The sequence below is a fragment of the Leucoraja erinacea genome, chromosome 8 (genome assembly GCF_028641065.1).
Source record: "Leucoraja erinacea ecotype New England chromosome 8, Leri_hhj_1, whole genome shotgun sequence".
Taxonomy (NCBI): domain Eukaryota; kingdom Metazoa; phylum Chordata; class Chondrichthyes; order Rajiformes; family Rajidae; genus Leucoraja; species Leucoraja erinaceus.
Window position 1 is genome coordinate 50,259,863 of NC_073384.1, and position 24,356 is coordinate 50,284,218.

The 24,356-nt window shown below is 40.8% G+C and overlaps 1 protein-coding gene across 5 annotated transcripts in view; it reads right to left on the reverse strand.

Annotated features, from left to right (window-relative positions):
• Positions 1-13,367: 13,367 nt before the first annotated feature.
• Positions 13,368-24,356, reverse strand: part of LOC129699681 (echinoderm microtubule-associated protein-like 4) — a 195,144-nt gene continuing 184,155 nt past the window's right edge. For all 5 annotated transcript variants that reach the window (XM_055639673.1, XM_055639672.1, XM_055639674.1 and 2 more), the window contains 4 exons: positions 21,198-21,285; positions 19,580-19,678; positions 16,532-16,662; positions 13,368-15,211 (listed from right to left, as the gene is read on the reverse strand). In XM_055639673.1, coding sequence (XP_055495648.1) covers positions 14,984-15,211; positions 16,532-16,662; positions 19,580-19,678; positions 21,198-21,285 — 546 coding nt within the window. In that variant the 3' untranslated portion in view covers positions 13,368-14,983. The remainder of the gene's footprint in view (positions 15,212-16,531; positions 16,663-19,579; positions 19,679-21,197; positions 21,286-24,356) is intronic.

The following is a 24,356-nucleotide window of genomic DNA, read 5'->3' on the forward strand; positions in this document are numbered from 1 at the left end:
GACTCACGAAAGCCTTTAATGTGCTATATAAAGTATTATAAAAAAGAGTGAATGGTGGCCCAAGTGTTTGTAGATCAATGTAAATTTGACTTGAAATGTTCAAAAATGTTGGAGGATGGATATTGACGGGAAGTACTTGTTGTCCTTTCGCATCTGGGGATTTGTATCCAGAACTGCTTCACAAGATGAAAAACTCGCTCTCCCTTCCCTGGGGGTCAAAAACGCTTGAGCAGATTTAACCTGTTTCCCAGTAAAATAGAAAACTACAATATGAACTTGCCCAGAACCTAATATTAAAGAATGACATCTGGTGGAAATCAAAATATCATTGTGGTGAAATAGAAATGTGGACTTCAGAAATCAGGGCTGTTATACCCCACAGTGGGGATTAGATAGAAAGTATGCAGTCTCTTCTGCACACTGATTGATATCCACACTGGGTTCAAAATATGGAAATATTTTCTTTCATATTTCTGACGCTCCCTGGATTTTTGAGCACACTATGTTCAGATAAATGAAACGCTCCTGTCCAGAAGAATATTTGGCATTTTGTTGGAACGTTTAGCAGTACTCACTGACAGAATGCAGAGTGCATCTCCCCCCACCCCCCCAACCCCCTCCCACCCCACCATGTTGCGGTACTAACACAAGTGAAAAAGACCAAGCACGCACCTGCCTTTCTTGCAAGGCTACGGTTCCTGCAGTTCAGGAAGTAGCTTACACAAAAGTATGATGCAGACATTGCAGGGAGTTGCCTCTGCAATAAGGTTTTGGAACGAGCACCATCTCTATCCCATGCAGAATGTGTGAACTGCACATTTCCACTTGGCTGACTAACATCGATGTTGGTGGTTTGCTATCTTTGAAAAATCCTTGCTAGTGCTCATCTTTTGCAAGAAATCAAGGGAGATATAGGCTAAAATTTCAAAAAAAATCACCTGCTCTGATGTCACCTTCGTTTGTTAGGTTTTTAAAAAAAATGGTTCTGGTTATAAGCAGGTTTTGACCTGAACTAGATGAATAGTGGAAAATAATAAGTTTTGATCTTGTCACTCCTCGATCCAAGCCACTTGCAGTAAATTCATTTGTACAGCAAATAGTTTGTACATGGTAGGGGTATGGAATTAACTCTGAGATGAATGACCAGTTAATCTGATTACGGTGGCACTGGTACAGGCAGCAACTTTGGCCAGGATGTTGGGAATTAACTACTCTATTTTTTAAATAGAGCCATGGGACACTTGCACATGTGTGCCAACCAAGAACAACCAACTAAACTGATGAGGCTCCAATGGGGCTGAACTTAAAACCAGCCTGGAATTTGGGCCTGAGGCCAGCACACAGTATTGAAAGTGCAGCTGGACATGAGCCTGCCATAACTTTTGTGGTTCGACCCCAACATTCAAGCATTTTTATTACAAGCATCAGATTTATGTTCTAGCTGAGTCTGTCTCCCCTGACGTGAAAATGTAGATTTTTGACATTTATTTGGTGCGTTTTGATGGCATCTTGGAACCTGCTGTCTTTCAGGCTAAAAATCAATTTTCCTGGAAAGGTTTTACATATTTTAAGTATGAAAGTTAGAGCCAGCACAGTTTGGACAAAAAGCAAATTCGGTCACAACTGCAAAGTTAAATCAATGCCTTTGAATAATTAGACATAGAAAACAAGAAGAATATAAGAAGGGGCATATGTTATACCTATTAGAGAAAGGAACTTGCATTAGCTTGGCATCCCAATGCATTCTTCCACACTTTAAAAGTCAAAAGGGATGTTAGCCCAGCCCAAGTGCACGTGCCCAGCCTGTGCACTGTTTCTCCACATCTCCTCACCACAGCTTTCCATTACACAAGGCCCATGGTGGAAGTGGAGATGTTTGAGAGATGCCAGGGATGGGAGCATGAATGTCAGACGTGAATTGATGAAGAAGGATCTATTGGATGTTAGGGGACAGGTTGGGACTAGGTGGGCAGTTGTGGCCGAAAGCAGAAGGAGGTAAGGTTGAGGAAAATGCAGAGGTCCAGGAGGATTGATCAAAGCTGGGATTCAGTGATGGGAAGACCCACCTGGAAGAAAATATGTGCTTTGGACACAACAATATGGAGGCAGGCCTTAACAGTCCATTGAAATCTTGCTTCAATGACTGTTTGGTGGCACAGATATGCAAAAAACATCTAAACCTGATGTCCTCAGTGCCTTAGTGACTTTAGTGCATTAACACATCATACACACTGAAGACTATGAACAAATTCAGCACCATATACGACCCACACAAAAAGAACTTACCCACTTTCATCAACCGAGTTTTAAGTTAACTTCCTTCCCAGGGTGTACTAAAGTATTGAGTAATGCAATATATTTCTGGCATTCACTTTGAAGCAATGAGGATCATTTCTTGAGAAATGGAATTCCAAAGGAAATAAACTAATATTAGTTATTAGACTATAGTTCACAGATTATGCATAATTCTGATCTCCATATTGAAAAATAAATATTATCGAGGCGTTGGAGAATGTGTACAGAAGATTTACGTGAATGATATCTGACCTGTAAGCTTATGACTAATAGGCAAGTTTAATAATCTTTGCTCTGGCAATGTGTGATTGGATAGACACATCATGAAAGGACTTGTCTAAGTAAACTTGACGAAGTGTCCAAAGGTAGCGATCTTGAATTCAGCCTCAAGTAATAAATGCAAAAAAGAATGCAGGAGAATTTTTTTTTTTACAGAAAGGGTTAGAATGTGAAATGTGTTAAGTGGCTGGAGGAAATACCATTGTTGCATTTCAGGGGAAACTGGATAAGCAAGTGAGGGAGAAAAGAAAATTGAAGGGAATTTTGGTCGGGTTTGATGAAGGAAAATTCATCTCACCACATCACACCACTGCAGGCTCATTTATACTAAGAAAACCCTGTCCATATTTCATTGGTCAGAAGGGTCGGTTTCAATGCTGTAAATTCTTTGTCCAGTTCTGAGCGCCCGCCTTTCTTTCTGGTACGTTGAAGCAGGCAAAACTTGGGCCTGATTCAAAACTCTTGGAACTTCACGTGTACATACACAGCACAGTTACGTGAAAGATCTTTGCTCCAACTACACAAACTGTGATCACACCATCATGTTGGACTGAAAGGCCTGCCCATACATTATTCTTGCCCAATAAACCTTGCAAGTTTCTGCTAACAGAACTGACAGTTGACTAAAATATGAAGGGGCATAGTCTGTAATCAACCTTTAATTTTTTTTCCACATAATTTATGATTATCTGGCTTTTCTGATCTCCAGCTCTTCATCTGGACAACTTAGATTGGGAAATGATGTTCTCGCCAGAGAAAATGTGAACTCAGGTACACAAATAATGAAGACAGACCAAGAATCGGGCTGCGATTCAGACAAGGAGGAAATAATTTGAGTATCGACTTTTTGCTGCTGTTTTCATTTCATAAATGCAACCAATTACAACTTGAAATCAAATTAACCGATTCTCTACAGTTATGCACATTAGGCACACATCTGTTGCTTCAGGTTTTATTGTCATGTTGATAATGAGATTGTTAACATGTGCTGTTCCATTGGTTACACTAGAATTGCTTTCTTTTGTAATTTCATTGTGCTATATATTGTGTAGATGCCAAAGTGAGGAGGATACGCTTACACAATATGATTATCTTTTTTATGTGCTGGGTGATTTGCACAGCGCAGGTGCCCCGAGTAAAGCTACTGCTTCGCAGCAACAGAGATCCAGGTTTATTGCTGACCTCAGCTCCTGCCTGTGTGGAGTTTGCATGTTCTCTCTATTACCCCGCTGGTTGCCCCTGGGGTCTCCAGTTTCCTTCCACACTGTAAGGATGTGAGAGTTGGGAGGTTCGTAGGCCACTGGTAAGTGGCACCTCAGCTGCAGGTGAACGGTAGTGGGGAAGTTGAAAGAAATGTGAAGAGTACAAACTGGAATTCATGTGGGATTAGTGGGTGGTTGATGGTTAGCATGGATTTCAAGTTCATGTCATGAATCAGCAACTGCAGTTGTTTGTTTGTTTCTACTACTTATACATTGGCAATACCTTAGTCAATTATTGTGGTCAATCGGCAATAACAGACACCATCCCCACCCCCCTTCCCATGGTCCATTATAACGAGGATTTACTGTATATCAGATGAAGCAAACTGTGCTCGACACCATTCTCGGGCTAATCATCAATCCAAGTTTGTCCAATCCCTCCTCATAGCCCATACCCTCAAATGCAGGCAGCACTCTGGTGAACCTCCTCTGCTCCCTCTCCAAAGCCTCAACATCCTTCCTCTAATGAGGTGAAGAGAAATTCACACAATATTCCAACTGTGGCCAAACAAAAGTTTTATACAGCTGCAAATTACTTTTATGCTCAATGCCCTGACCAATGATGGCAAGCACGCCATACTCCATTGTCAATCTGTCTGCATTTCTTGCACTATTAGGATATTATGAACTTGCATCCCAAGTTCCCAAGAACATCAATGTTTCTTAGGGTCTTGCATTTACAGGATACTTCCCAGTCACATTGACATCCCTTACACGTTTGCCTGGATCCATATGCCATTTCTGATCTATATCTTGCTGCATCCTTTGGCAATCTTATGCACTATCCACAACTTCACCAACGTTTGTGCCCACTGCAAGCTTATTCATCAGCCTATCCACATTTATGTCCAAATCATTTATGTATATCACAAACAACAGATATCCCAGCACTGATCCCAATGGCACACCACTGGCCACAAAATCTCAGGTCAGGAAAGCATGTCTCCACAGCTACCGTCTATCCATGGTCAAAACAATTTTGAATTTAATTTACCCAATAACTGCGGATCCCATGTGCCTATTAGCTTTTAATTAGCCTACCAGGAGGAGCCATGTTTAATGCTATATTCTGGATCTGCACAACCTTTGTGAAAAGAAAAATTAACTTCAGCTTTCAACATACTGTACACACATAAATGTAGAAATTATGTCCTAATGTTTAGTCCTTTCCAAATGGTGCAGGCATTTGGATATGTAAATACCAGCCTGCAGCATTTCATGGTAATGCAAGATCATAGCATGAAAAATAATATTCAATTCTAATCATAAAGGCGTTGTCTTGGAACACCCAACTCATAAATTAAATGCCGCAAGTAAATTATTTGTTTTTCTAGCTAAAATCAACATGTCTGCACTCAAAAAATTAAGAAATTAAACAAGCTTGAACTTATACCTTCAAATGTCAATTATTTCAATGGGTAGAAATGGCAGATGGAGGAGGAGGAAGAGAGCATTGCAACATAGCATTTAATTTGACAGATATAGATGAATCCAAGTGTTGGAGAGCCACGTAGATAAGTAGCAACAGACAGTAAAGACATCACATGTCATCCTGTCCTAGGAAATGTGGAATGGTAGGTTTTGAGATTTTGCAGATAATCTAATGGGGCAATCTGTTGTTCAACACATTGAATGACATCCAGGATAGAAAACGTCAACTCAGCAATGTTGCCCTTATGAGTATCCAGACTTGTTGCATCATGGCCCGGTACGGACATTGGCCTAATCTAAGGTGGCGATGAATCACGTACAGGACAGAGATAGAACATCTGGCGCCACCACACCAATCTTTCGCTCAACATCAACAAAACCAATGAACTAACCATTGACTTCAGAAAGGGGAAGTCAGGAGACCACATTCCAGTTTTCATTGGTGAGTCAGCAGTGGAGAGAGGTTGCAGCTTCAAAATCTTGGGCATTAACATCTAGGTTGATTTGTCCTGAACTCGACACATAGATGTAATCACACAGAAGGCAGCCAGCGCGTCTTCTTTCCCACAGGTTTAAATACATTTGGCATCTCTCCGAATATTCCAACAAGCTTCTGCAGATGTACTATAGAATGTATTCTGCCTGGTTACATCATGACCTGGTATGGCAATTCCAGTGCCCAGGAACACAAGAGACTGCAGAGAGTGGTGGGCTCAGCCCAGTCCATCAAAGGGAACAGTCTCACCACCTTTGAAAGCATCTACATGAACTGCTTGAGAAACTCAGCGCGTGCAGCAGCATCTATGGAGCGAAGGAAATAGGCAACGTTTCTGCCCGAAACGTTGCCTATTTCCTTCGCTCCATAGATGCTGCTGCACCTGCTGAGTTTCTCCAGCTTTTTTGTGTACCTTTGATTTTCCAGCATCAGCAGTTCCTTCTTGAATACATGAACTGCTTGATATTTATAAGAAGGTGATATGTATCATCATGGATACCCATCATCTTGGCCATATCCTCTTCTCACTACTAACTACATTGGGCAAAAGGTACAGAAGCCTGAAGTCCCACACCACCATGTGCAGGAACAGCTGTTATCCTGGTTCTTGAACCGAACTGCACAACTCTCATCTACCTCAGCAATTAAACAATACGGAAAACATCTTCCATTACCAGACTTGTTTTCTAATTGTGTTTTGCGCTATTGTCTTGTTTTTTTGTGGTCTTTTTCTCTTCATTGTATTGCAGAATTTGTGTTTTTTTATGTATCATTTATGTTTTTCTGTGTGGTCTGAGTCCATGTGCCTTCAGTGCTTCTGCGAGCAAGATTTTCATCAGACCTGTACCTCATCATGCTAGTGTATATAACAATGAAGGGCGACAGGGAAGAGTTGCTGCCTTACAGCACCGGAGACCCGGGTGTGGATCTTGCTGGGAGCGGCACAGTGATGCAATGGCAGAGTTGCTGCCGCACAGTGTCAGAGACCCAGGTTTGTTCCCGACTATGGGTGCTGTCTGTACGGAGTTTGTACATTCTCTCCGTGACCGCGTAGGTATTCTCCAAGTGCTCCAGTTTCCCCCCACTCTCCAAAGACGTACAGGTTTGTAGGTTAATTTGGTTTCAGCAAAAATCGTAAATTGTTCCTTTTGTGTAGGATAGTGCGAGTGAGTGGGAATCGCTGGTCGCCATGGACTCAGTTCAGTCAGTTGACCCATGGACTCAGTGGACCCATGGACTCAGTGGACCCATGGACTCAATGGACCCATGGACTCAGTTGACCCATGGACTCAGTTGACCCATGGACTCAGTTGACCCATGGACTCAGTTGACCCATGGACTCAGTTGACCCATGGACTCAGTGGACCCATGGACTCAGTGGACCCGTGGACTCAGTTGACCCGTGGACTCAGTTGACCCATGGACTCAGTTGACCCATGGACTCAGTTGACCCATGGACTCAGTTGACCCATAGACTCAGTTGACCCATGGACTCAGTGGACCCATGGACTCAGTGGACCCAAGGGCCTGTTTCCATATTGTATCTCAAAACTTTTGACTTCAGGAAAGCTGGAACACGATAATGACCACAACAACTTATTAAACTCTTGGTTCAAAGTGTTTGTTAATTACTTTTCAATGGGCATCTGCAAACTGCAAGATTCCCAGTGTATCCGAGCAATGGGCCTGGGGATTTTCAATAGGCTCTAATTGACATGAAAGTGTTAGATTTCATTTTTTTGTTTTAGAAATACAGCACGTAAACAGTCTCCTTCGGCCCACCAAGTCCGTGCTGACCAGCGATTCCCACACACTTATACTATCCCACAGACACATGGGTCAATTTAGAATTATACTGAGCCAATTAACCTACAAACCTGTACGTCTTTGGAGTGTGCAAGGAAACTGGAGATCCCGGAGAAAACCCACGCAGGTCACGGGGAGAACGTTTAAACTCCGTACAGACAAGCATCCATAGTCAGGATTGAACCCGGGTCTCTGGCGCTGTAAGGAAACAATTCTATCGTTGCAGCACCGTGTCGCCCTAAGCAAGATCTTAGCAAGTCTTTGTCATCACAGCAGTGCTCTGTCTGACACAGAATACTTGCTTACAATGAAGAAGTGGAGCTTTCATTGAATCATCATAACATCAGAATAACAAATCCCAGTGCTTGCTTTTCCCCCATTTCTCGTAAATGTTCCTTGCTAAATGTGCATCTAATTCTTCTTGGCCATTGAAATAACAGTAATAAAGAATAAGAATAACAAAATCACTCTTAAATCTGTTTCTGCTATATTTTTAGGGGCTGTATTCCTGATCATAACATACACAATATATTCTCCTTATATCTGGGCCTAATTCCTTTAAATCTAGGGACACGAGACTACAGATGTTGGAATCTGGAATTAAAATAAATATTAACTGCTAGAGGAACTCAACAGGTTAGGCAGAGTCTGTGGACAGCATATGTCCACAGACTCAGAGAGCATATGTTTCAAATTGAGGCACTTCATTTGAACTGAGATTAGAGGGAAGATAGGTATTCGAAAGAGGTGACGGGGAGGGGTAGGGTGAAAAAACTGGTAAGCAATTGCTGGAACCAGATGAATAGGGTTAATTGGCAAATGGAATTAGATGGAACAGGAAGGATGGAGATAATAACAGAGGCTGGGAGGCGATAAGTGGAGATGGGCATAGGTCTCATATTATGGAATGTAATAAAAAATAATGAATGGAACCAAATAAGGGAGGGTTGATGGGAGGTGAGAATAGGGAACCTAATGGGAGGAGTATGTCAGAGATGGGTAAATGGGGTTGCTAAGGAAGGGGTAAAAACAAAAACACAGCTGTTAAGTTAGAAAGGGTGTTGAGTAGATTTACGAGGATGTTGCCAGGACTTGAGGGCCTGAGATAGGAAGAGATAGGTCAGACTAGTCAAGTCAAGTCACATTTATTTATATAGCACATTTAAAAAAACAACTCTCGTTGGCCAAAGTGCTTTACATTTGTTATAAGAATAGTATAAACAAACAAACTAACATACATATATACACATAACCCTCGCTCAGTGGACGTCAGGAAAGGCTTGGGAGTATAGATAAGATTTTAGTCTTGACTTAAAGGAGTTGATGGAGGGGGCAGTTCTGATGGGAAGGGGGATGCTGTTCCACAGTCTAGGAGCTGCAACCGCAAAGGCGCGGTCGCCCCTAAGCTTATGCCTAGACCGTGGGATATTCAGCAACCCCAAGTCTGCCGATCTGAGGGACCTGGAGGTGGAGTGGTGGGTGAGAAGACGTTTAATGTAGGAGGGGGAAAGCCCATTGAGGGCTTTATAGACATAGAGGAGGGTCTTGAAATGTATATGGAACTGCACAGGGAGCCAGTGGAGAGAGGCCAGGATTGGGGTGATGTGGTCCCTTTTTCGGGTGCCCGTCAGGAGTCTCGCTGCGGCGTTTTGAACCAGTTGCAGGCGGGACAGGGAAGATTGGCTGATGCCAGTGTAAAGAGAGTTGCAGTAGTCGAGGCGGGAGGAGATGAATGTGTGGGTGATCTTTTCGAGGTCATCAAAGTGGAGGAATTGTTTTATTTTAGTTATCATCCGAAGCTGGAAGAAGCTAGCTTTTACCACACATTGACTTGTCAAATTTCAGTGCCGAGTCAAATATCACGCCGAGGTTTTTGACGTGAGGTTTGAGTAGTGGGGTAAGGCTTCCAAGGCTGCCTGCTATCATTTTGATTGAGTCCGAGGGGCCGAGAAGGATGACCTCAGACTTACTCTCATTTAGTTGGAGGAAGTTCTGGGTCATCCAGTACTTTATATCCTCGAGGCAGTGGATAAGGTTAAGTAGATTTGATTGTTTTTTGGGCTTCAGGGGAGATAGAGTTGTGTATCGTATGCTTAGCAATGGAAGGAAATGCCGTGCCTTTCAATGACTTGGCCTAAGAGGAGCATATACAGGGAGAAGAGAATGGGGCCAAGGATGGAACCTTGTGGAACCCCACAGCAGAGATTAGCTGGGGAGGAGAAAGAGTTGCCTATGTTAGTCGAGAAACTCCTACCTTTGAGGTAAGAGATGAACCAGCTCAGGGCAGTGCCATCAATACCAACCCCGTACCGGAGACGGTCAATTAGGATGGTGTGGTCGACAGTGTCAAATGCTGCGCTGAGGTCAAGAAGGAGCAGGATTGCACAGTCGCTGGAGTCAACGGTGAGCAGTAGGTCATTGTGTACCTTCAACAAGGCAGACTCTGTGCTGTGGTGAGCCCTGAAACCTGATTGAAATGTTTCCAGGATAGTGTTTTGGTGAAGGTAAGGCATAAGTTGACTTAAAATTACCTTTTCAAGGGCTTTTGAGAGGAAAGGCAGTTTAGAAATGGGTCTGTAGTTGCTTGGCAAGGTGGGGTCGAGGGTAGGTTTTTTCAGGAATGGCTGGACCACCGCATGCTTGAAGCAGGTAGGTACAGTGCCAGTGGCCAGAGAGCTGTTGAAGATGGCGAGGATGCTCGGACCTGCTGTTGTAATGACATCCTTTTGGAGGGCAGAGGGGGCAGGTAGTAGGTTTCACGGCGGTGATCAGTTTTACAAGGGAGGGTAAAGTAACGAGACTAGGACTTTATTCCTTAGAATACAGGATGGTGATCTGATAGTGGACTATAAAATCACAAGAATAAATAGGGTGAATGCACAGCGTCTTTTTCCTAAGGTGGAGAAGGCCTGGTGGCACAGTGGTAGAGTTGCTGCGCTACATTACCAGAGACCCGAGTTCGATCCTGACTACGGGTGCCGTCTGTATAGAGTTTATACGTTCTGCACGTGACCGCATGGGTTTTCTCTGGGAGCTACATTCCAAAGACGTACAGGTTTGTAGGTTATTTGGCTTCTGTAAATTGTCCCTAGTGTGTAGTATTGGTGCAGGTGTACAGGTGATCACTGGTTGGTACAGACTCGGTGGGCCAAAGGGTCTGTTTCCACACAGTATCTCTAAACTAAGCACAGATTATATTTCCTAGGGTATGAGAATCAAGAACTAGAGAACATAATTTAACCTATGCGCAACAGATGGAGTGACAGGGGAGATTTAATACAAACCTAATGGGCAACTTTTTCACTCAGAGGATGATGAGTATATGGAAAAGCTGCCAGAAGTAGCAGTTGAGGCAGGTACAATAACACTATTTAAAACACATTTGGACAGGTACCCAGATAGGAAATGTTTGTGATTATGGGCAAAACATGGTCAAATGGGCCTAGCTTAGATGGAGAATCTTGTTTGTCATGGGCAAGGTAGCTAATGGGCCTGCTTCCTTGCAGTTTGACTATGACTATAAATTGGAAAATTCAATCCTCACATCATTGTATAGTCAACTACCCAGACAGATTGGCGTTTGGCCACAACATGGCAGTGGAGGAAGCCAAGATAAGGAAGGTAGGTGTGGGAATTAAAAAGGCTGGTTACTGGAAGTGCCAGGATGCCATGTCAGACAGCAAGGTCATTGCGCTTGGTCATATTGATGTAGACAAGGCCACATTGAGAGCACCAAATGTAATAGACGAGGTTGGAAGAGGTGCACATGAAGCTCTCTCGCCTTTAAATCCATGTCATTTTGTTATTTAAGCTATTGGAATTCCTCTGATCAAAATACCTCCAGAGGCAAACAATCACTATTATTCCTCCAGAGGTATCACACTCCTCTGATTATCACTATTATTCTAGTCTGTTTTTTAAACCCTGGTGAATCTCTGGAACACTCTGCCACAGAGGGTATTATTTATTGGTATTTAAGAGGGAGTTTCTCCCCTTGTGGAGGGGATCAGGGGGTTGGAGAGAAGGCAGGTACGGGATACTGAGTTGGAATCCCATGACATGGCGGTCAGGCTTTTGAAAATACCTATGAAAATACCATGCTTGAAAATGGATGTATTACTTCAGTTGTAGCCCAGTGGGTGGATTACAAAAACTGCATTAACTTTTGTTACTATCTGCAAATATTGCACCTGGGTGATCTTATAGAGGTGTACAAAATCATGAGGAATAGATCAGGTAAACGCAAGGAGTCTCTTGGCCAGAGTTGGGGGATCAAGAACCAGAGGACATAGGTTTAAGGTGCGTGGGCGAAAGATTTAATAGGAACATTAAATGGAGGGTTATGGTCTGAGCGCAGGTATATGGGACTAGGGGAGATTATGTGTTCGGCACGGACTAGAAGGGTCGAGATGGCCTGTTTCCGTGCTGTAATTGTTATATGGTTTATGTTATATGGTTATAACATGAGGGGTAACTTTTTTTTAAAGAAAGGGTGGTGGGTTTATGGAACGAGCTGCCGGAGGAGGTAGTTGAGGCAGGTACTATTGCAGCATTTAAGAAATAATTAGACAGGTACATGGATAGGATGGGTTTAGAGGGATATGGGCCAAATGCAGGCAGGTGGCACTACTGTAGATGTCTTCAGTCTGAAGAAGGGTCTCGACCCGAAACATCACGCATTCTGTCTCTCCGGAGATGCTGCCATCCCACTGAGTTAATCCAGCATTTTGTGTCTATGACGAGTGTAGATGGGACATGTTGGTCGGTGTGGGCAAGTTGGGCCAAAGGGCCTGTTTCCAAGCTATATGACTATTAGTTGTTCAACCAATGTTTTGGTACAAAGTGTTGTAACCTCAGGCCATCCAGTTGAGAATGATGGTGACCAACCTGGTAGCAGAGGGTGGGGCTCCATAACTAACACCATCCTCCAAAGTGGTGAAATCCACCAAACCAAGAGACATGGTGAGGTATTGTGGATAGATGAGACAAAGATTAACTTATATCAGAGTGATGGCAAGAGCAAAGTATGGAGGAGAGAAGGGAGTGCCCAAGATCCAAAGCATATCACCTCATCTGTGAAACACGGTGGTGGTGGGTGTTATGGCCTGGGCATGTATGGCTGCTGAAGGTACTGGCTCACTTATCTTCATTGATGATACAACTGCTGATGGTAGTAGCATAATGAATTCTGAGGTGTGTAGACATATCCCCTCTGCTCAAGTTCAAACAAATGCCTCAAAACTCATTGGCCGGCGGTTCATTCTACAGCAAGACAATGATCCCAAACATACTTTTAAAGCTAAAACATGGTCAATTCTTGAGTGGCCAAGTCAATCACCCGATCTGAACCCAATTGAGCATGCCTTGTATATACTGAAGAGAAAACTGAAGGGGACTAGCCCCCAAAATATGTGTAAATTAAAGATGGCTGCAATACAGGCCTGGCAGAGCATCGCCAGAGAAGACACCCAGCAACTGGTGATGCCCATGAATCGCAGACTTCAAGCAGTCATTGCAGGCAAAGGATATGCAACAAAATACTAAACATGACTACTTTCATTTACATGACATTGCTGTGTCCCAAACATTGTGATGCCCTGAAATGGGGGGGGGAGACTAGGTATAAATTACATAATAATATACATAAGAAATGGACATCCCTGGTTGGAAAATATGATTGTCAGCTGGCATATATGTTTAAATTTGGATGACTGGCAATTGTTCCCTCACTGATGTAGTATATTAATAAAAACAAGCTGATTTAATAGTATAGCATTGAAAAGTCAAACACAGGTGAATTTTCACTCTGATCACTTATTTATTTTTCATCAATTCTTATGCCATTTTCAGGAATGCATGAAAACAATTCTAATATCAACACATTGGTAAATCCTTGGTCATTTATATTTCCCTTACAATCAATTTTGTTTTAATACAGCAACACATTTTCCATATTAAATTCCCTAAGTTATTGCAGACCGATGTATCAATTTGTTGTTATACTTTCAGTTGGTAGCTGTAAGGCTTTTTGCATGTCAAAAGCATCCCCAGATAGCACCTATTATGAAATAAAGGACTTTGCATATTTTCGAGTCCATCTAGGCACTTGCCCTGGATCAGCAATTGCTAAATGCCTGGTAATTAGATTATCCTGAGTACAGATTAAAAGGGAATGACAGTTCTGATCCACTTTGGAATGGCACGATCTGGTAAACACTTGATTTCACACTTAAGACTTAAGCACATTTAACAACACCTAGAATTACTAGCTATGACTTTTCCATAAATCTAAAGCATTGAATCAACATATGTAATAAAAGATTTAGTTTACACTATGCAAATCAAATTATAAATAATCTAATTGGACACTTTCCCTTGCATATTGTCAGTGATTGCTCTCCCCCTCATGTTTCAAATGCAATTTTGCAGGCCTGAAAACAAAGAAAAATCCCCAGAAAACACAAAACTAATCTATACTTAGATATCCTGATAGGATACGCTAAATGCCATGTTGTTCAATGAATGGCCATGGTCAGAATTAATACACAATGACTGGCGGGTAATTGGTGGATCATTTAGTTCATGAAGAAGTAGCAAAAAGTACAAATTTCGCAAACATAACCAGTCTAGAAAGGAGGAAACAATCAGGCAGTTTGTACTTCAACAAAAATCTAAAAGATACTTCAAAGGGTTGAGTTTAGTTTAGATTATGTGACTGCTCCTAACACAGGTCTGCTACTGGAAATTAATGTTAAATTAAAAAAATAGAATTAGAAGATATGTGTAGACTTGAGACCACTTCACGAGGTATAGTTTAATTCATCTGAACAACAAATGCAAATAAGCCTACTTCAAATCAGAGATCACAAAAATGTCCACATGATCATCAGACATAAGTGATGCAGAGACATTGTATATTCAGTATTCAAGAAGGCAGTGCCATAATCTTGGCAGTCATAGTTTACCAGAATACTCTGTGTGAGTCAACCTCATTCATAATTCTTGACCACATGCAGACCTGGTAAAATGAGTTAATTCTGACTGAATTTAACAATTAGTGTTATTTGTTATGCAATCATTTAAATTCAACTTGAAAAAAATGCTTCATAATACAAAGCAAACTCAGCATATCCCAACCGCAGAAGTGTTTTTTTTTCCAGTATTTACAGTAACTTCTGATTTTATATAATTAACTGGTGTCTAAAATGTATTATAACTGTTGGAATTTCTTCCCAAGAAGAACTTTGGCCAGTCATTAAATTCACTTGACACTTTCAAATGAAGCCCTTGGGAATCATTCCATCCTTTCCACAGATGATTAGACCAGAATTAAACAAATCCAGCATCCCTATTCACAATGCCCAGCTACTATTCCTCCGAAAATAAGCCAAGAATCTCCTACAGGTTTGAGGTTTTAAGACACTGGCAAATTTTCTGTTGGACTTGCAGCTGGAGGTGGTGAGCAACTTTGCTCCGGGTTGCTTTCGTTTGATGGAAGAGGTACTTTTTCGGCTGCTCTCCACACTCTCCATTGTATGATGCTAGTATCTTTTCCTCCCGTCGAAATCAAATGGCCATCGTTGTAGGTGAAGCTAACGTTGGTCACATGACTACTGTGTGCACTGTAAACATGACTTGGAGCCTGGAGATACAACACAATAAAGTCCCGGTAAGTGTAAGGTTTATACTTGGATCCTACTGAGGCACAGCTAAATTCTAAATAAGGGATTAGGAAATATAGGACAACACATTGATAATTTATGATTGTGTCAAATTGTGGTGCATGTAGCCCGCCATTCACAGTGCCAGCCTACTTGCAATTAGCCTGGGTCAGATGTGCAGGGACATTTGATGTGTCACCAAAGAGGCAGCCAGCAATGTGTAAACAGGTGGTTAACTACATTGGTCCTGAACTGGGACTGTCCTGGGCTGCTTGGGAAGGAGGTGATATTAGGTTTGGGGCTGCAACTAATGTCAAAAGATGTGGCTTTTTACATCTTGGGATTTCTGATAACTATGAAAATTATCTGCAAATAATTAAAGATGAGTACATGTTATAAAATTAACACACAAATCAACTAAATAATTTAAAACGTTTGATCTTTTCCTTCCTAACCACGATATTCAAATGTATGGATTCCCAGAATCTGTCAGATCTGACGTGGTATCATCCTCACCATTAGTTATATCTCCAAATGTGTTTTCATTGGAACATTTAGATGTTTTACTCTCAATTGCAGTATGCAAATAATTTATGAAAATGCAAACAAGTGGTCTCTATACTGACACCTGGGGAACACAGCTGTCTCCCATGTAGATCTTAAAAAAATGATGTACTTTCTTATTTAGGATGTTGCCTTGGATCAAAGGCCTGCGTTCTTGAGAGATGTTGGGTAGGCTAGGATTTAATTCTTTGGAGCGCTGATTGTATTGTATAGAAGTGTATAAAATCAGGAGGGGAGTAGATGGGATAAATGAACAGACTCTTTTTCCTAAGGTAGGGGAATCAAGAACTACAAGGCATAGTTTTAAGATGAGAGAGGCAAGATTTGATAGCAACCTGAGGAGCAACATTTCACACAGAAGGTGGTGGGTATATGGAAACGGTTGAGGCAGGCATAATAATGACATTTAAAACACATTTGGACACGTACAGATATGTGGGCTATGACTATGAATCTACCTGTTTAAAAAATCAGTGCGGCAATAAGGTTTAGGTAGATATTAGAAACTGCAGAAGCTGGCTAACAAAAAAAAGATGCAAAGTGCTGGACAAACCCAATGCAGCACCACTGGAGAACATGAAGAGGTGACATTTCAGGTCAGGACCCTTGTTCAGACTGCAGTTTAGGTGATGGCTTTGTGATACTTGGTCATTGGATTTGGATTCTGATTCTGATTCTGCAATGGTATATGTAACTTTTAGCTTGTAAAGATTCATAGCAACTATAACCTCATTCACCTTAGGCTTAGAGATGGGGTAAAGAAAGATATGAACTTTGCAGAAATCATCAGCAACAGCCACCACTTTTTTGTTGTGCGATCTGCAAAGTGCATTGATATCGGTGCCATCCGAGCCTTCAGGCCATACTCCTGCAAGAAATTAAATTTAAAAAAATCATGACTTTTCAAGCTGTTTCCATTTGACAAATGGCTGTAGTTTTAGAAAGAAGTAAAAATACATTTAACTTGTTACCTGGCACTGAAAGTAAACACGATAAAGAATAAACATTTTTTTGCATGAATGATCAAATGTTCTTAATTGTAAGATGTTCACATTGCAGAAGTCAATAAGGCATGAAAATAGAACCAAATCACTTTTGGGTATTTTTTTTTTATGAGCAGTGATAAACATTGTTTACAAATTCAATGCTGCAAGCCAAGATGAGCCTTGTAAATTTTAAGGAGCGATGTGAACAGAACTGAACAGCTTGATTTATCAGACATATACAGTAATGTTCAACTAAATCAATAAGTGCTGCTAATTCCTTCCTTGATGGCCAACTGGGGATTGACTAGTTTAATTCTCGTTTCCTTTGCTATCTATCTCGTGCACCAATTAGAGGGTGGCTGGCATTAGTAATTTTCTGCCAAAAACTGTAATTAATGCAGAATCCATAAAAACATTATTTAAAAAAAATAATTAAGACACTTGACTGAACAAGTAAAATAGTAAAGGGCAAGGGAATTGAGCTACAAAGCAGAATAACTAAAGTTGATAATGATCAAAAATAAAGCTACAGAAATAATGCATTCAGCTTGTTCAGACCTGTATTCTATATATTTGGAAGGTAGACACAAAATGTTGGAGGAGGAATGGAGATGGGAAGATGTGGCGAGTAGTGGGATACCGTTGGAGGTGTCGAAAGTGTTGGAGGATTATATGCTGTATGCGACGGCTGATGGGGTGGAAGGTGAGAACAAGGGGGACTCTGTCCTTGTTGCGAATGGGGGGAGGGGGAGCAAAAGCAGAGCTGCGGAATGTCGAGGAGACCCTAGTGAGGACCTCATCTATAATGGAAGAGGGAAACCCCCATTTCCTAAAGAACGAGGCCATCTCTGATGATCTAGTATGGAAAACCTCATCCTGGGCACAGATGCAGCGTAGACGGAGGAATAGGGAGTAGCTGATAGAGTCTGTACAGGAAGCAGGGTGGGAAGAAGTTTAGTCTAGTTCTATATATTTGTATCTATATCCAAAACCTTGAGAGCATGCTATAAGTTAAAGCCTTATCACTGAATCAAGTATTTAGAATATATACAACTTGACATTTACACAATGTTCTATTGTGGTTCTGGGCATTGTTGGCAAACAGTGAATTATTGGAATATTAATTCAAGGTAAATATATTAATGAGGAAAAAATGTCACAAGAAAATCAGAAAATGGCTTTTCTGCTATTTTCCTGGATTTAACACCCATAGTAAAACTATGGCAACAAGCAAACAAGAGTGTGGTGAAAATTCACTCACTGAACTTTATTTTATTAAATGTGTAAGGATTTTTAATCCCTGCTCATTCATTTAGGCACTGAGCAAATACATTATTGGTCAAGTGGCCTGAACCTCAGGGAGCAAGGGAGAATGCATTTAGAACTCCTTCCTATTCATTGTTATCCTTGTTGAAAAGTATACATGCACGTAAATGTCAAACGATATTAGGCACAGCTAAGATGTTCTGCACAATCACCCAATGGTATTCATATGACGAGAGACCAATGAGATTAAAAAATGCGGGCTGATATGGGCATCCACACCAAGCCATCACGTCCTCATTTCAGACTACTGCCAGCTGCATTGAACCTGCGTGATAGAACTGCCATTAATCTCAAATTATAAAACTGATTTAAATTTCATTGCAGCTGCTCCTGCTCTTAATTTCGAATGTTGTTACTCTAAAATTTGAAAATAAGTTGATATAAATATAAAATATTGTACTAGAGCTATCACGTTATTATATTTTGGCAGCGCACTGTTCATAAAAAGGGGTACCCATCTTTGCAAATGATTTTGCACTATTTATTTTTCTTATCTGATGTGTCAAACACACGTAATTTAGAAATAAATGCCACCAAGAATTAATTGAATATATTTTATATTACTTTAGAACAACAATGCTCAGAGATTGTTCTTCGAGTTTATTAGTACATAGGGTGCAACAGGGGCACAGCAGTAGAGTTGCTGCTTTATAGCAGTGACCACGGTCTCTGGTATGTGTGAAGACCATAGTGTCTGCAAATATTTAGACATTACAATTCTTGCTGTCTGCTGTTGTTTCTCTGTCAAGCTTCATCGTTGACTACTACATAGCTATATTAAAAACTAAGAATTTAACATATTAATTTATCAACATTTAATAATTTCAATTTATTTTGTTTGATGTTTACGTACTTAAACGTTGAGATATATTTGAGCTACTTTAAATAAGATTTTAAAGTACAGTTATAACAGTGACAAAATTGATGCTGCCTGTCGAGTACTAGTGAAGTTTACCACAAGTGTGTAATCTTTAATGGCAACATGCAACTGGTAGCATTTATCTGATCTAATTCTTCTCAGCAATTAACAAAGCAGAGATCTTGTCATTACTCAAGGCGAGGGGAGTAATGATTTTACAATATAGAATTGAATTAAAAAGAACAAACTGTTTATAGAACGAGTATGATATCATTGTTCCACTCATAATGGTCGAAGCATTAACGTTATGATAAGTGTGAACTGTTAACTGGCAAGTCATTGAAGACCTACATGGATCAGTAGAAGCACAAATTAACTATCCCCCACTTTACTTGTTCAGCTGATTGTCTGTTATACACAACCAGGCCCTGTCAGCCACTTCCTTTATTTGGAATTAGTGCATTAATTACCTTTGAAAACAATTTTGCTCAGATAAAAATGTAATTTGCAGCTTTTAATTTACATATTTTGCACTGTTATTTACATATATACAACATGCAACAAAACTTACATGATGAAAGTGTATAGCAATAATATCTGTTATAATAACCTACCAAATACATGAAAGCCCAGAACACATGTATATGTATACCATTCCATATCCCTGCATTCAGAACGATTTCTGATCAGCTTGCAGCCATTTTGAATATCCCCTTAAAAACACAAATTATTTGAGATTAGACAAAATATATTTTACTGACAAACTTATCAAACTTAGCAGTGGGTATTTTTTTAAATGCCATTTTTAGATTCCACCTTCAAATGTACACTTTCATGTAGCGGCAAATCATTTCCTCTCCTTCTATTCACTACAAAATGCTTTTGAAATTTGAGCCAATGTTCTAAACTTAAAAAAAATCTGATTATTTTTCTCTCTTCACTAAGACAACATAGAACAATGTTTTAACTTATTTTTTACAGTGCAGGAAGATACAATTCATGCCATTGATTCAATGTTGAGTCCCAGTAGTGAAATTCCATTACACTTCCTTTATCCTCTAGTCTTTTCTCCTTCTCACATGCGCATGAATCTTAGCTCTGGCTCTTTCATCACTTACCTACATTAAGGAATAATTTGTAGTGTCCAATTGTACTACCAGCAATCTCTGGGATATGGGGAGAAACCAGAGCACCTGGTGGAAACTACTAGACTTGCTGAGCTGCCGATTGACACTTTACTGAGCCTGAATCTGCTGTTTCCTCTCAGCAGGAAAATGCAATATTGTCGTTCAGTCAACCCACAACACAATTGATCGTTCTGAGAACATGCAGTCCAAAGATGGAACTTCTAAACCCAGAGTACCTCAAGGTTGTCACAGAGGGCAAGCTGTAGCTTCACCTGCCATGTTGCAATGATGGAAGGACTATTGCTTACATCCATAATGACTGGCACAAACAGCCTGAGCAAAGTGAAATGAACACAACAGACAGGGTTACACAACGCTATTTTTGGAATAGAATGTTGATTTTGTGTTTGCTTTAACTTTTGAGTGCATCATCATCCAATCTGGTACTCTTTGCAGTTTGTTGGTTAGTGTGACTCATAATATAGTTGTTAAATTTGAACGCTGTCGCCTCTAGAGCAGGTGCGCTATGATGCTGAGAACTATGTTCTGCACTCTGTATCTTTCGCTTTGCTCTACCTATTGTACTTGAGATCAACTAGAATATATTTATGTATAGTATTATCTGATTTAATTGAATCGCATGTAAAACAGAGCTTTTCACTGTACCTTCATGTGACGATAATAAACTAAACTGAAACTCAAGCTTATAGAAGCATAATGTTACGTACAGTCCAAACAATGCATCTGCAATTCACACATGCGGCTTTTTTCTTTAAAAATATTGATGCAATAACAATTATAGTATTTTTAAATATGAAAGAATGGGCCAAAATAGACAAACTCTCCAAGTGGTTGTCACGGACTAATGTCAATACAGTGATAATCTGTTATGTAAATGGTTATTTGCAAAGCTAACAAAATATTGTGAAAAAAACAATAGGTGATTCATAAACCCGAGGTGGAAAGACAATCATTAAGTGCCACATTTGCATTAAAGTTTTACTGTTGGCTGAAAAGATTACCAAAACAAAAAATAAACCAAAACATTATAAATCGCTTTAATAATATTCTTCTCATTTTTTGGAAGTATTATTAGAATACTCACAATATAGGATTTCATAGTCTCCTGAGTTAGACATTATGAAATTGGTATCTGGTGACCAGTCGAGGTGTGTAATATAACTGGAATGTCCCTAAAGAGAGGGGGAAGATAACAAAACCAATTTGTAGCCGATATGTTAATGCAGTTTCTAATATTAATAAAATTAAATAAATACCAACATTCAACACAAACCCAAAGTGCTCTTGCATAATACGTTTGTCATCTGCTGTGGAGCAGTTCATATATCTGGCATAAGAAAATTATAAGAGCCCAGACAGACACGGTGCGTGGTAGCATTACTTCTCAGGGTGGGGGACAGCAGAATGGGACGCACCCAGCTAAACATGAACATTCAGAATGTCAGATACATTCATCAAAGGTGCCCATAGAAAACAGGTACTGTTGTTTGCTGGAGAGTCATAATGTGTATGATTTAAGGGAAACGGAAAAGCAAATTAAATCCAAATGTGTCGTTATTTTCTCTCTGGCACTTGGGTTGCCATGAGCATTTTGTTAATTATTTAAATTTCCTTTTTATTTCCCCCAATGCCAGCTATGGGTTTCAACCAAGATTTCTGAAAGAAGAAGTTGTTGCTTTTCAGAAAGAGGGCATGCAGATCGAGATGTGGAGGCGTATTTGGTGTTCCCTTACGAGACAAACTCTGGGCCAGCATTGTTTTTGGTGGAAACATTCAGGGAGCTCTTTGGAAAGGAAAACAAGATGTTGCAACGATAGTACAATTGCCTAACAAACCACAATGTGGTATATCATGTGGCCAGTAACATGATGCGAGTAACACATCAGGTTGATCAGATTACGTCCCTTTGCCAAGATGCCATCAATCAGATTTAAAAATTTGACAAAATCCGGTAATGGCCATGGGAAATGCTGTCATTGAATCACATTGCAGTAATGTGATATGTGCAGAGTACATGAAAAACTCAGGTACACCCAGTGTGACAGTGACAGGAAGCTATATCCTGAAGCTTATACTCTACCTGATCACAGACATGTTGCGATGCTGATAATGGCAATGTTGTATTCAGGAGAGCACCGTGAGGTCACTGATCTAACAAGCATTTCCCGCAAACTACATCCTAATAAACAGCTATTAAATTGCACATTGTATGCAAAGCAGCTACATTATTTGCCTGGGCTCATTAAATTAGTTTTCTGACAGTCATTTTAGTTCTCCTTTTGTCGTTTTTGGCAAAGAAAACTAATAACGCGAATGTGCCTTTTGAATTTTTTCAACAACTTAACATTTCCCATATCAATTTGTTTTAAATTTCAGACAGAGACAATTATCTGTGCACAGAATTGATGTGTCCCACGTAGAAACAAACAATTGCAGATGCTGGCTAATACACAAAATAACACAAAGTGCTGAAGTAACTTAGCGGGTAATAGTGGCACAGCAGAAGAGTAGCCGGGGACCCGGGTTTGATCCTGACTACAGGTATCGTAGAGTGATACATTATCGAAACAGGACCTTCGGCCCAACTTGTCCACATCGTCCAACATGTCCCAGCTACACTTGTCCTACCTGCCCGTGTTTGGTCCATATCCCTCCAAAACTGGCCTATCCATGTTCCTGTCTGTTTCTTAAATGTTGGGATAGTCTCTGCCACAACTACTTCCTCTGGCAGCTTGTTCCCACCAGTCTGTGTGAAAAAGTTACCCCTCAGATTCCTATTAAATCTTTTCCCCTTCACCTTAAACCTATTCTTGATATTGAGGGGGTGCAGCGTAGCTTCACCAGGTTAACTCCCAGGGTGGGAGGACTGTTATATGATGAAACAATGGATCGACTGGGCTTGGATTCACTGGAACTTAGAAGGATGAGAGGAGATCATATTGAAACATATAAAATTCTTAAAGGATTGGACAGGCTGAATGCACAAAAAATGTCCCTGATGTTGGGGGGGATCCAGAACCAGGGGTCACAGTTTAAGAATAAGGGGTAGGTCATTTATGACTTAGACGAGGAAAAACTTTTTCACCCAGAGTTGAGAATCTGTGGAATTCTCTGCCACAGAAGGCAGTAGAGGCCAATTCACGGATGTATTCAAGAGAGAGTTAGATATAGCTCTTAGGGCAAATGGAATCAAGGGATATGGGGAGAAAGCAGGAACAGGGTACTGATTTTGGACGATCAGCCATGATCATATTGAATGGCGGTGCTAGCTCGAAGGGCCAAATGGCCTACTCCTACACCCATTTTCTATGTTTCTATGGTCTTCGATTCACCTACTATGAGCAAGAGACTGCGCATCAACCCGATCTATTCCTCTCATGATTTTATACACCTCAATAAGATCACCCTTCATCCTCCTATGAAAAAGACCCAGCTTGTCAAGTCTTCCCTTATAATCCCTGCTCCTATACTCAAATCCTTTTGCTATGAAAGCTAATGGTATGTTAGCTTTCATAGCAAAAGGATTTGAGTATAGGAGCAGGGAGATTCTACTGCAGTTGTACAGGGTCTTGGTGAGACCACACCTGGAGTATTGCATACAGTTTTGGTCTCCAAATCTGAGGAAGGACATTATTGCCATAGAGGGAGTGCAGAGAAGGTTCACCAGACTGATTCCTGGGATGTCAGGACTGTCTTATGAAGAAAGACTGGATAGACTTGGTTTATACTCTCTAGAATTTAGGAGATTGAGAGGGGATCTTATAGAAACTTACAAAATTCTTAAGGGGTTGGACAGGCTAGATGCAGGAAGATTGTTCCCGATGTTGGGGAAGTCCAGGACAAGGGGTCACAGCTGAAGGATAAGGGGGGAAATCCTTTAAAACCGAGATGAGAAAACCTTTTTTCACACAGAGAGTGGTGAATCTCTGGAACTCTCTGCCACAGAGGGTAGTTGAGGCCAGTTCATTGGCTATACTTAAGAGGGAGTTAGATGTGGCCCTTGTGGCTAAGGGGATCAGAGGGTATGGAGAGAAGGCAGGTACGGGATACCGAGTTGGATGATCAGCCATGATCATATTGAATGGCGGTGCAGGCTCGAAGGGCCGAATGGCCTACTCCTGCACCTAAATTCTATGTTTCTACGTTTCTAATTCAAACCAGAGAAAATGCTGGACCCAGTCCATCATGAGTATTAACTTCTCCACCATCAAAGGGATCTTACAGGAAGCTCAGCCTCAAGAAG